At 39.2% G+C, this 12,569-nt stretch overlaps 3 protein-coding genes across 3 annotated transcripts; all 3 read right to left on the bottom strand.

Annotated features, from left to right (window-relative positions):
• Window positions 1–354: 354 nt before the first annotated feature.
• Window positions 355–2,155, bottom strand: LOC111794852 (geraniol 8-hydroxylase-like). Its single transcript, XM_023677015.2, has 2 exons — window positions 1,259–2,155; window positions 355–1,159 (listed from the first exon to the last, which is right to left on the bottom strand). The coding sequence occupies exons 1-2, from the start codon at window positions 2,150–2,152 to the stop codon at window positions 560–562; spliced, it is 1,494 nt and encodes a 497-aa protein (XP_023532783.2). The 5' UTR covers window positions 2,153–2,155; the 3' UTR covers window positions 355–559.
• Window positions 2,156–3,085: 930 nt separating this feature from the next.
• On the bottom strand, window positions 3,086–4,814 carry LOC111796120 (ammonium transporter 1 member 4-like). The gene is made up of 2 exons (XM_023678812.2): window positions 4,225–4,814; window positions 3,086–4,154 (listed from the first exon to the last, which is right to left on the bottom strand). Exons 1-2 carry the CDS (start codon window positions 4,727–4,729, stop codon window positions 3,205–3,207), a joined length of 1,455 nt encoding a protein of 484 aa, XP_023534580.2. The 5' UTR covers window positions 4,730–4,814; the 3' UTR covers window positions 3,086–3,204.
• A 1,061-nt stretch (window positions 4,815–5,875) lies between these two features.
• LOC111795462 (Transducin/WD40 repeat-like superfamily protein) lies at window positions 5,876–10,393 on the bottom strand. Its single transcript, XM_023677903.2, has 8 exons — window positions 9,688–10,393; window positions 8,536–8,748; window positions 8,244–8,444; window positions 8,024–8,131; window positions 7,706–7,843; window positions 7,360–7,608; window positions 6,433–6,753; window positions 5,876–6,334 (listed from the first exon to the last, which is right to left on the bottom strand). Exons 1-8 carry the CDS (start codon window positions 10,261–10,263, stop codon window positions 6,167–6,169), a joined length of 1,974 nt encoding a protein of 657 aa, XP_023533671.2. The 5' UTR covers window positions 10,264–10,393; the 3' UTR covers window positions 5,876–6,166.
• Window positions 10,394–12,569: the final 2,176 nt, after the last annotated feature.

Below are 12,569 nucleotides of genomic sequence, written 5' to 3'. Positions count from 1 at the left end.
AATCAAGTATGGAGAGTTTTTTTTTTTTTCTTATCCAGACGTTTGAGCTTACTTCTAATAGAATTGTGATTAGAAATGTTCATTTAACTCGTGTGGATCCACCTAAAATAGGATAAAAAATCTCGATCTAAACAAGGAAGGAGAGAAGTGACAGAGATTTTTTTTTTTTTTCATTATCTAAACGATAATTATACATAAATCAATGTATATATCAAAACTAATTTATTTTTAATTAGAAAATATTGAAAAATGAAAAAAAAAAATGATGTAAATAACTCGGATTTGATTGTAGTGAGAAATTTTTATTAGAACGATTATTTGTATTTTCCAGCATTTAGTTGTTTAATTAAAATATTAACCTAAATATAATTCAATTCTGCATATTTTCATACTAAAAATAATAATTTAAAAAAGCCTAGAGGTTGAATACCCTATAGACTCGAAAGGAAAGAAACCATGAGTCTAGTGGGCCCAAGGACGACCACATGCGAATCAGTCTATTGGGCCGACCAAGCCCAATGAGTCTAGGCCCAAACATTGTAGCAATTATGGAATTATTCTAAACGATTAGGGATGGGATGGCTCTGAGTGAATGGGCCATCTCCACGGTGACCCCAAATTTATCGTCCATGTTCACGTCACATCCATCTTCAACCTTCCAATCGAAGAAATTAATGAGCGAACCCAAAATCAAATGCAGCATTCTCATCGCCAATGGCAGTCCAGGGCATATCCTCCTCCCTCCGCCGAACGGAATCACTTCGAAGCTCCGCCCTCTGACGTCAATTTCCGATCCCATAAACCTCTCTGGCTCGAACGATTCCGGATTCTCCCAGACACTCGAATCTCTTCCCATCGCCCATGTATTTACCAGAAGCTGTGCATCTTTAGGGATTGTGAAACCTGCAATTTCCACTTCTTGTTGCGCCTTGCGAGGTAGCAACAATGGAACCACTGGATGCAATCGGAAAGCTTCCTTCACCACTGCCTGCAGATATGGCAGCCTCGGAATGTCCGCTTCCTCCACTGGTTTGTTCTTCCCCAAAACTCCCCTGATTTCCTCTTGAGCTTTTGCTAGTTTCTCTGGATTCTTCAATAGCTCCGCCATTGCCCACTGTAATGTCCCTGAATTTGTATCTGAGCCGGCCACAAACAGTACCTAATTTGTTTTTGTTGCACAAATTAGAAAAACCACGTATAAGAGGAACTTTCAATTTCATAATAGATCTAAGAATCGAATGGGGGGTGGAGGTATTACGACTAGTAAATGTTCTATTTGATTTCGATCGAGTTTGGCGTCGTTGTCCTCGTTATTAAGAAGGTGGTGTAACATATCGTTATTGGGAACAGAATCTGGATTCAGTTCTTGCTGCTTCATCCTCTGGTTGATCATTGAATCTATAAGATCCAAGACGTTTCCCATTTGAATCTTCATTCTCCTCCTCGCCCCTTGAATGTCGAGCTTCCTCAACGCGGGGAAGTAATCGCTCAAATTTGGTTTCCCGGCTTCTTCCAATATTCCCCATACGTAGTTCTTGAACTTCCTTGCTAATTCGGAATTCGGATCTGCTAAGTCAACCGAGAAAACTGTGTTCGAGATTAGATTCAAAGTCGTCATGAACAATAATCTCCCTAAATCTACCGCCTCGCCTTTTGCCGCGCTTTTACGGACAATCTCAACGAGCTCTTCCACTTTCCTCCGGCGAAGATTCTCGTTCGCATCCAGAATTTTTCCGGCGAACAGAGTGTTGTTGCATATTTTGCGATAGTTCCTCCAGAGAGGAGAAACAGAAATCCATGGAAACCCGACCTCGTCGTGGGCGTGAGCTTTGAGTGCATCTGGAATGGCTCTGTTACACAAAAACTGGTCGTTCGTTTGTAGGACCTCTTTAGCCATGGTGGAAGAAGAAACCACCACGGCTGTAACTCGTCCGAGTTTCAGACTCATAATAGGGCCGTGTACTTTGGCCATGGCGGCGAGCGATTTGTGAGGCTTCTCGCCAAGATCCAAGAGGTTTCCGATCACCGGAAGAGGCTTTGGTCCCGGAGGTAGCTTCGACGTATTTCCCGTCTTCGATTTAAGCTTCAGAATGAAGAAGAACGCAACACATAGACAGAGGATGCAGGTCCAAAACTCCATTGCCGTCGACATTCTGATTCTGCAACAGTTTTCACTCTCATTTAAAGTTCTCAACCCGACAAAATAAGTCTTCCCCATCACATCTCATACACCTTAAAAAATCCAGACCCTATATTAAAAAAATAGCCAATTATTTGAAACAAATTATGATAAATTTAAATAACAAATTTTAAATTAAATTTAATAGATAGTGTAAGTTAATTTCAGTATTTAAATCACAACTATTAGCTTTTAATTTTTATTAACACAGCTAAAAATTTAAAAAGATAAATTGATTTTGTAAAAAGGAAAAAATAAACGTCAATTCAGGCTTAAATACATCTAGACAAAATTATTAAATAAAAGTAAACTACCCATGTTATGTGGTACCATAATATTTAGAATAGGCTCAAATACATCTAGACAAATATTTATTAATTCTCAAACATTTTAAAAAACTATTGAAAATTAAATTATATTTTTTAATTTGTTTTAATTTAAATATGTTAATGAAATTTCCGAACAGTATCTTTCAAATATTTTTGAAAATTCAGCATATTTGTTTAATAAAAGGTAATGATAAGTTTATTTTTTATTGTTATTATTATTATTATTATTTTAAATTATAGGTATCGTTGAATTATTTAAGTGGCTTTTTTAATAATTTTGCATTCTTGAATTAATTAAATTTCACGCGATCATCGTGCTTCATTTTAGATAATAAATAATATATTAGAAATAAAAAAGTCCACCTGAGCACTATTGTTATCTCCAGCTCATACCTCAAATTTTCACCCTTTCAAGATCTCTTATGATATAATACACATGCGGATGTATGTATATAAGAAAAAAACTGACAACATAATGTTACTTATTTTAGGCATTAACGAATATATGACAAATCTATTAATATAAACCTAAACGCTATGATTGATAAAATCAATCAAACTATACCAAAGTAGCACTAAGCATCCAGACATGAACAGATCAACTAAGAAGCCATTACAATTAAAACCTTAAACCAAAGAACACATCTACAACACAACCTATGCCACAAAATCAAAGTCTTGTTCTTCCTTGTCCCCTCAAACGTAAGGCTTCTCTTCATCATTATACACATAAGCCAGTCCGCCGTGGCTTGTCAAGTCCATGCCGGCCATCTCCTCCTCCGCCGTGATTCTCAGCAACTGAAACTTATGCAGCAACCAAAATACCAGCCCCATCGTCACGCTAACCCAACTAGCAATCGACAAAATTTGCACTATATGAGCCGCCAGCAGCCTCCCGCCACCGCCCATCAGCAGCCCGTACGGCCGGTCCGGCAACCCAGAATAAATCTCGTTCACATAAGCCTGTTTTGCAAACAAGCCAGTGAACAAAATCCCCCAAGCTCCACACCCGCCGTGCAATTGCGCTGCCTCTAACGGATCGTCATACTTGAGTTTCTCCGCTAGTTTGTTGAATCCGATCAAAACCCAGGCGGAGAAAAACCCACAAACAATCGCCGCCCATGGATCCACCACCGCGCAGCCGGATGTTATGGCAGCGAATCCGCCTAACAGGCCGTTGCAGACGTCGGTGACATTCCAGTGGCCGACGAGGAGACGTTTGCCGAAGAGGGTGGTTAGTGCCGCCGTGCAGCCGGCGAGAGTGGTGGTGACGGCGGTGCGACCTATAGCGCTCCATTGGCCGTAAAAGGGAGCGGCGGTGGTAGTGCCGTAGGCTTTGAGGATGTTAAGGAACGACCCGGGGTTGAAGCCATACCAGCCGAACCAGAGGAGGAAAGTGCCGAGAACGACTAATGTGCCGCTGTGGCCACGGAGGGCGACGGACCGGCCGGCGTGATCGAACCGGCCGATTCGAGGGCCTTCAATGACGGCGCCCCATAATCCGGCGATGCCACCCACCATATGGACCACGCCGGAGCCGGCGAAGTCGATTACTCCTGAGCCAAATAGAAGATTCTCCGTCCTACTTGCGCTGCCCCACCCGTCGGCAGACCAAAACCAATGAGAGACGATTGGATAAATCAAACCTGAATTAGGAAACTATCTGTCAATTTTGTTGATATGCAATTCAAATAAACCGTGATGAATCGGACTCACCGGTAAGAACAGAGGAATAGATCAAATAAGCAACGAATTGGGTCCGTTCAGCAATGGAGCCACTGGTGATCCCAGCAGCCGCAATGGCGAAAGCCCATTGAAACAGAAAGAACCCATAATCAAAGGAGGAGGAAGGGAACTGCGAGAGGCCAAAATAATGGTGACCAATGAAGCCATTAGAAGGAGTTCCAAAGGCCAAAGCGAATCCAAAGATATAATAAAAAACGCCGCCAGTGACAGCATCAAGAACATTAGTAAGCATAATATTCATTGTATTTTTGGCTCTCACAGAACCAGCACAAAGCATAGCAAATCCAAGCTGCATTGCAAACACAAGGTACGCTGAGAAAAGAAGGTAAGTGTTGTCAACAGCATAACTTGTGTCCACAAATTTACTCAAAATGGCGTCGAATCGACCGCAAATGTAATCGGCGACAGCAGTGGCATTAGCTGAGCCGCCAAGGAGGTGGCGGAGGTCGGCTGTGGAGCAGGCTATTTCTGTCATATGCGGCGGAGGAGGAGAGGGCGAATTGGAATGGGAGAAAATGGGGAGTTTATATAAGAGGTAGAGATTCTAAAGGAAGTGGAATGAGTATGGTTGAGAGATTTGTGGATTCCAAATTTAGGAAGGAAGCTGAGATCCCCGATCATAGGAGGTGCCAGTATAACAAGTAACTCCGGACTCCCATCTTTGAAGCTGTCAACTGGTAGAAGCAATTGGCACAAATTTTGGACAGGAAGCTTCTCAAAATATGGTAAAATTTTGTAATGCTTATATTACGAGTTTCCTATTCTTAATTATGCAACTACACGTCTTAAACAAAATTGAAGTGGTGGAAGCAATTGTCACAGATATACCTATTCTTCCAGATATAGAAGGGTGTTTCGATCTGTGTGCGATATCATCCTCCTCCCAACCAATGTGGGATATCACAGTCCACCCCCTTCGAAGCTCAGCTTCTTCGGTGGCACTTATTCATTTCTCCAATTGATGTGGTCTCGTGTCTACCCCTTTGGGGAATAGTCTCCTCGTCGGTGGCACATAGTCCGTTCCCTTTCGGGCTTCTCCTCAAAGCTTTAAGACGCCTTTATTAGGGAAAGGTTTTCAGTCCACCCCCTTCGAAGCCCAGCTTCTTCGGTGGCACTTATTCCTTTCTCCAATTGATGTGGTCTCGTGTCTACCCCTTTGGGGAATAGTCTCCTCGTCGGTGGCACATAGTTGTTCCCTTTCGGGCTTCTCCTCAAAGCTTTAAGACACCTTTATTAGGGAAAGGTTTTCACACCCTTATAAGAGGTGTTTTGTTCTCCTTCCCAACTAATGTGGGATATCACAATCAAGTGATTTTATACTCTTCAATGTAAAGATGGATAGAGAGTTATCATTTCGTTTGTATAATATTACATCATATTTTTTTATAATAAAAAGTAAATATACACATTAGGGTTAAAAATTCAAACTGGAGATTATTACTGTATATCCGTTTTAGGAGAAATTATTGAAAAAAACTACTTCAATATAATATAAGAAACTCAAAAGTATGATTTTACTATGCATAAAAAAAAAAAAAATACTTGTGTTTTCAAATTATTTATAGAATTTTCACTCACTTTTAACCAAATACTTTAAATTAGATAAAAAAAACTATCACCATTTAAAAATTCATCTCAAACTTGTATATTTTTAGCTACGACAGTGGTGTTGCACAAATAATGTACACAAGGAATACACTCTTTCTGTATCTCATTTCTCACAACAGTTAAAAATGAAACAACCCTAAATTCCTACTGCTTGTTAACAGTAGGCTGTTATATCAAATCGAACCTGGGACTGGCAAAGCTCGAACCGTCGTGAGCCGAAGGATCTGCAGCAGTCAACCATCTTCAATTTTTCATCTCCCAACAGCTGCCAAGCAAACCCAAGGAGAAGAAGCATTACATAAGATCATTTATCTTCCTCCTCGGAATCGGACTTCGCAAAAACAGGTTCAGGCTGAGTATGCGAATACGCGGGTGCAATGAACTTTGGATCCTTTGCTGCAACATCAGCATACTTCAGAATGGCTTCTCTTGGATCTTCCTCCATCCATGTCTCCTTAATCATGCCTCCTTGCTATAATGATGCAAGACAATCAATTCATTCCCAGTTCCAACAGCAAACAGAGTACAAAAAGCTGTGTTTTGAGTTGAAGAAAAATGAATAACAGTTACCTTCATAAGATACTGGGTTAATAAGCTTCCTTGGGTAACACCAACCCTTCCTCCGAAGCCTGGTCCAGTAATCGGGAGTTCGGGTTTATGAGACTTAAGTGGGTCCTTGAGTATCTTCTCACGCTGTCGCTTTCGGCTCGGTGCGTCTCTAAATAAAGGCAGGGCATGCGGGTTGTGAATAACAGGTTTGGCCTCAAAATCATCAACAGATTTTTTCCTTGGTGCACGGGCAACACAAACTAGAGCTCCTCTCTCACTTAGTGTTGGATCATACAATATGTGAGTTCCTCCCTGGCTTTTGTCTCCAGAAGTAGCAAATATCTTGACAAAAAAATAAAAATAAATAGCATTGTTACAACTTGCAGAGTAGAAAAGATCTTAAACTAAATAATACGACATCCTCTATTGGCATCGACCTAGCTCGGGCACAACATAAATACAGAGTGCAAACGTTAAAATGTTCATGTACGTGTGAACAGAAAATTGTCCCCAGTACAACCATCCATGCATAGGAAAATGTTTTGGGGCTACATTGGGGATGGAACATGGCAGTTCACCATGGAAAAATGAAATTACACATCGGGACAGATTGCCGATGTTCAGCAAAGATTTAGTTAAATACATCCTGAAATCATGAATGAAATCAATTTCACAATAAAGAAATCAAACAGAAGTAAGCTTCAATGACATCATATTTAGTGTGCTTGAAAGTCCAAAAGATGATATGTCTATATCTTCTAGGTCACGGGTTAAAACATATATCTTCAAGCACATGTAAAGGTGAAGATTCAAAACTCTGACTTTCTGGTTGAAGGTACAATGCCTTAATTAGTTGAACTATGCTCAAGTTGGAGCCCACCCCGCAAGTTTTTAAACTATAAAATAATACGAATATAAATATTTCATGCGACATGATGAGTAGCTTACCTGATTTAGCTTCGAGTGCCAAGCACACTGCACAACACTAGTAGTGGATATTCCTACCCTAGAAACAAGTTCCAGCTTTGTCCTGTCATAGAAGCAGAGCAGACCGCCCGTTTGGCTCTCTTTCTCGACAGATGTTCCAGTCAGAAAGAGTTGCTCATCAGGACTAAATGCAATGTTTGTTTGGGCATAGTTATTTGGGAGATCATCAAACACCTTGAGAGGTTTTTTGATCTGGCGCAAATCCCAAACCTGAGAAACGGGATACAATTATAAGTAGGAAGGATGTTGCTAAATGAACAAAAAGAAACAAGTGAAAGTGAATTTTCTAAATGCATTGACGACGTACCTTCAGTGATCCATCAAGGCTTCTTGACAGTAAAATTGTCCCATCACTTGAAAACTTAAGAGCAGTGATATCGTCTGAATGACTATTTTCAACGTGTATGTCTGGCCTGCTTCCCCATCCAGGCTTAAGGTTCCATATCTGCAAAAACATGGAGCAAGGATGATAATGCATATGATGGCAAAGTGAATTTAAAACAAACTGAACGAAACTGACGAGAATGCAGAGAGCTCCATATGGGGGAAGCAAGAATTAAAATGTAGTTTGAAGCATTGAAGTAAAGTGCTAAGAGAAATGAATCGGGATGAAAATCAATGAGACCTGAATAGAACCATCACCCATGCCACCCACGATGCTTTTTCCTTCACGATCCCAAGCACATGTCGTCACTGGAATCCTTCCTGGCCTAGCCAACTTTGGTTTGATAACCTACACATTGATTTACCGCAAGCATGAATGAAAGGCCTCCTCAGCAGCATACATTACAAATCGGCAATGGCAAGGAAGAATGAAACAGAAATAGTTAGAGAAAAATGAAAACCTGCTTTTGACTTTTGAAGTCATTTACATCCCATATTCGCAGGGATCCATCTTCTGATGATGTCAAAATCGTCTCTTTATTTTTAGGATGCCATTCTCCACAAGTCAGTCCAGATATGTGCCCCTTAGTGTTCTTGAGATCACGTATATACATATCGCCCTTCATAAACTCTCCTAGAGTAAGTCCATCACGGTCATAAATCTGAAATGCCAGTAAGATGAACGTTAGTTAAATACTAGACACTTCCATAAGCTACAGGCTCGTACAAGAATTGAAAATCTTCATTCTGCACCTTGGCTTGAGCTGAGCCCGTCACACACAAAAAGCGGTCAGCAGATGGGCTCCAGCTAAGATTACGAATTTGGTGACCTTCAAATGGTTCCAGCTGTCTGAAGGATTGCAAATGAGAATTCATCCCTTGAAAGTCATACATACGTACCGTATAGTCATAACTACCAGAAAGAACTCTAGAACCAGTGTGGTCAACAGCAAGAGCAGAAACCACCTGTCAAAAATCATTCAAAATTAATATACAAGTTTATAACCTTTCAGTTTACCACCATAAAGCCAAACCTCATGCTAAAAAGTAAATATGTATGAAAATCTAGGCCCCTTCCATAATCCGAACCACTACAACACTATGTTATTTCTTTTCTCGTCTTTCGGTATTTCTCTTGCTGATAATTGCTCGTGTTCTGGAGGTAATTTCATGAAAGTTATCAAACAAAGCCCAATTAACTAGGAACTCCTAATGTCAACAATCATTAACTATCTGGTCAGGATTTTGCTGGAATGTCAATAATGAAAAGAAAAAATAGATTTTCTGGTCGAATATTTTTTAGCTTAATAACCTATGGAGTGGAGCGATTTGAACCTTTGACCTCTTAGTCGAGGGTATACGCCCTGACCTGTTGAGCTACGCTGTAGTGAGCTAATGTTCTAATCTTTCCAGAATCTTTTGTACTATCACCCTACTGAAAAACCAATAGAAGATGCTAAAAAAGAACATCCTAAAACTCCTATGCTTCTGAACATAATGCAAGTCCTTAAAGACTTATAGTTTTGGCAAGCTCAATGAAATCACTTGCCAAAACTATATAACCCAAAAGAGTTAAATGGGGTCGGAAAAGAAAACAATCTTCAATTTACACTCACACTTCAGCTATAAGGCTCAAAATGGTTCATTAAATTCATCCAGAAGTCAAGCAGAGCTAGTGAATGTGAGGAATAGGCAGAGAACAAAATTATTTCCACAAAACCCAACTTCAGCACCTTGACTAATTCAAGCTACTTTGGTATTGAAAACAAGCCAAGCCTATACACTTTGATACCCAAATCTGGAGATGCCAACTAAAAATGCACAATAAGTTCATTCTTTCCTTGGTTTTGGGCATTAAACAAATTAACAAGAAGCTGAATAGGGTGAAATTAGGGTAATTCAAACCTTCGTATGTCCTTTGAGCACAATCTCGTTGCTCTGCGGAATTCGATACCGATTCTCCTCATATTCTTCCTCCTCCACATCCGAATCATTCAAATTCGAGCTCGGCGGTGGACGTGGTGGTCCAATCATTTCCCCGTCATCATCCTCATCATCATCCGAACCCTCGCCACGCGGCGGCGGCGGCGGCGGAGGCCCAACCATTGCATCATCATCAGCGTTGTCATCGCTGTCATCATTCAATTTCAACTCCGTGAGCGGGCGAGGCGGGCCAATCCTCGGACCTTCGTCAGCGTCAACGTCACGCGTGATCCCACTAGGTCCAGAATCGCCCGAAACATGTGTGTTAGGGTTTTTGGAAGTGCGAAGTGAGTCGAGCCAGGCTTTGGAAGAGGAAGAGATAGAAGGGAGACCATTGTTATTCTGAGCGGAAGAAGATTTTTCTGAAACAGTCGCTGAAGTGTTACGACGAGTGGTGTTATGGATGGCTTCGAGAGAGGTCTGAGCTTTCGATTGCTTCCCGAATGTGAGAGGGAATTGAGCTCTGATGCCATCGTATATCTCCGCCTCGTCCTCCATATTCTTCCGAAGAAGCTTTTTCTTGTTCACCCTAAACACGATATCCTGTATCGATCTATACCTTCGGCATTAACGAACGCTGAAAATTGCACAGCTCTCACGTCGAGGAGGATGGTAAAGAGGACCGGCAAATGAGTCGGCTGGCTTCATTTGGGCCTCTCTCTCCTATGCCTGAGCCCTTGGGCCAGTAGAAAGTACGGTAACCTGGCGGGAAAACAAGCCCAGCATGAATACGTGGAATTGATAGATGACCATAAGTTTTATTATTATTATTATTATTTTATTATTTTTTTTTTTTTACTTGCAAGGTGAATTATATGTTTATAATTATTGTTCGCTAAACTGCTCACATTCCCATTTTTATTTTTTATTTAATTATTTTAACCTTTTTGAGGTTCAAGTTCATTGAACAAATAAATTTTAAAAAGTAAAAAAATGTGATTTTTTTCAATTTAGAAGCTTTATTATATTTCAACTCATTTAAATATAAAATTGAGAATGAAATAGTTAGATGAATATGATTGTGATATTGTCCACTTTTAGAATAAGCTCTTGGGCTTCCCCAAAAGGTATGATATTGTCCCGTTTGTGCATTTGCTTTTAGGCTTACCCAAAAGGCACTTTGAGCATAAGCTCTTTCTCCAAAAGGTATGATATTGTCGACCTTGAGCATTAGCTCTTAGGCCTGAGAGAGATCTTTGATTATAAACTCATGAAAACCCAGCCTCATCCCGGAGAGCAGAGAGAGTATTTTTTTAATTATAAACCCAGGACTGTTCCCTAAATTAGTCTACGTGGTACTTTTATCATCCAACCGTAATATCTTATGAAAAATTCAATTTCATATATGAGTAGATTTATTATCTAAATATATGGCGTCTTATTTAATATTTTTTAAGTTGAAAAAATTTAGACGTACATTTTAAATCTAAAAATTTATTAAATACAAATATAGATTAAACTTACAAATCTAACTCGAGATAACATTATTTTTGTTTACTTAATTTCAACAAAATTCGAGATTTTATCGAAAAAAAAACACAAGAAAAGCGTGTTTATGCAGCTTGAAGGTTATTGCATGACTCAACGTCCATTTTGCCTGCAAAATGAACACATATGTCATTTCTTAATCCAATGTTTTATTTACATCTCATTCTCATGATATTTCTCTATCATTTTTGGACTGATATATGCATGAAAAGATCAATCAACCATCTCATGGGTTGCCCCAAAAATGCCAGCAACTCCTTCCTTCGTACATGTCAGGCAATGAAGGGAAGACACCGGAGGGGCCATCACATTAAATTCTCGATTCAAAGACTTTTGTTACATAAACAGCTAAAAATCCCGTAGAAGATGATCGTAATTGAATGCCAGCCTTTCATTGAGTGTCCAATGAGACCAGAGTCAACCTAACCGTTGAGTCCTAGGGTTGTGCATGTACTCCACTAGGTAGAACAAAGAGTCGTAGTTAAGCATACAAAGAAAAAGGATAGTTGAAGAGTCAACCCAACTAGCATGCTAACTATAACATTGAGTCTTGACAATTCAATTTGAATTTAGATTGTGGATTAAAAGATAAAAAATTTGAATCTTCAAACATTGACACAGATTTACTTAAGAACGGCTAATAAGAACTATGTAAGTAATAACAAAGTTTAGACAGATTAAATTTAAATCACGATGGTCACGTGCTTAAGATTTAATGTTCTTTAAATTTATCACGACAATTAAATATAATAAAGTCAAACAGTTATTTTGTGAGAATAATCGAAGGGTATAAAAATTGATTAGATGATATAAATAAAATATTTATGAAAAAGAGGAAATTGATGAACCAAATACAAACTTTCATGAAAATGTTTGAAAGTTAGGCATCGTGTTCTTAATTAAACTTTAATGAGGTGAAGAAAGTCACCCCCACAATGTGTACACATAATATTGTGAACGTAGTGGCAGCCCACTCAACCAAAATTTAATCAAATAGGATGATTCCAAACCTGCAGACATGGCTCTCCCAACATGCAGAGCTGTAACTTTAATGCACAAAAATCCTCATAACTAAGATTAAGGACCACCAACAATTTACCATTTTGTTTGTTTGTTTTTTTGTTTTTTTTTTTTTTTTTGGTATATATTTATTTTTGTGTGGTGGTCTTAATTTGTGGGTTGACTTTTTTTAGGGGAGACTATAAACCTAGAAATACAATATTAAATAATATTTTCTGTTCATGGACTTTACATTTTATTCAATTTTAATATATATATATTTTTCATACCATTGAGGTATTTTTAATAAATTTAAA

This window comes from Cucurbita pepo, chromosome 5 (genome assembly GCF_057944985.1).
Source record: "Cucurbita pepo subsp. pepo isolate OVF chromosome 5, ASM5794498v1, whole genome shotgun sequence".
Lineage (NCBI taxonomy): Eukaryota > Viridiplantae > Streptophyta > Magnoliopsida > Cucurbitales > Cucurbitaceae > Cucurbita > Cucurbita pepo.
This window is presented reverse-complemented; position numbering and strand designations above follow the sequence as displayed.

Excerpts from the sequence above, each read along its gene's own strand:
- LOC111794852 (XM_023677015.2), bottom strand. The coding sequence starts at position 2,152 with ATGTCGACGGCAATGGAGTTTTGGACCTGCATCCTCTGTCTATGTGTT. Across the intron at positions 1,160-1,258 it reads AAATAGAACATTTACTAGTC|GTACTGTTTGTGGCCGGCTC; the intron begins GTAATACCTCCA and ends AAAACAAATTAG.
- LOC111796120 (XM_023678812.2), bottom strand. The coding sequence starts at position 4,729 with ATGACAGAAATAGCCTGCTCCACAGCCGACCTCCGCCACCTCCTTGGC. Across the intron at positions 4,155-4,224 it reads CTATTCCTCTGTTCTTACCG|GTTTGATTTATCCAATCGTC; the intron begins GTGAGTCCGATT and ends TTCCTAATTCAG.
- LOC111795462 (XM_023677903.2), bottom strand. The coding sequence starts at position 10,263 with ATGGAGGACGAGGCGGAGATATACGATGGCATCAGAGCTCAATTCCCT. Across the intron at positions 8,445-8,535 it reads CGGGCTCAGCTCAAGCCAAG|ATTTATGACCGTGATGGACT; the intron begins GTGCAGAATGAA and ends CTGGCATTTCAG. Across the intron at positions 8,132-8,243 it reads ACTTCAAAAGTCAAAAGCAG|GTTATCAAACCAAAGTTGGC; the intron begins GTTTTCATTTTT and ends ATCAATGTGTAG.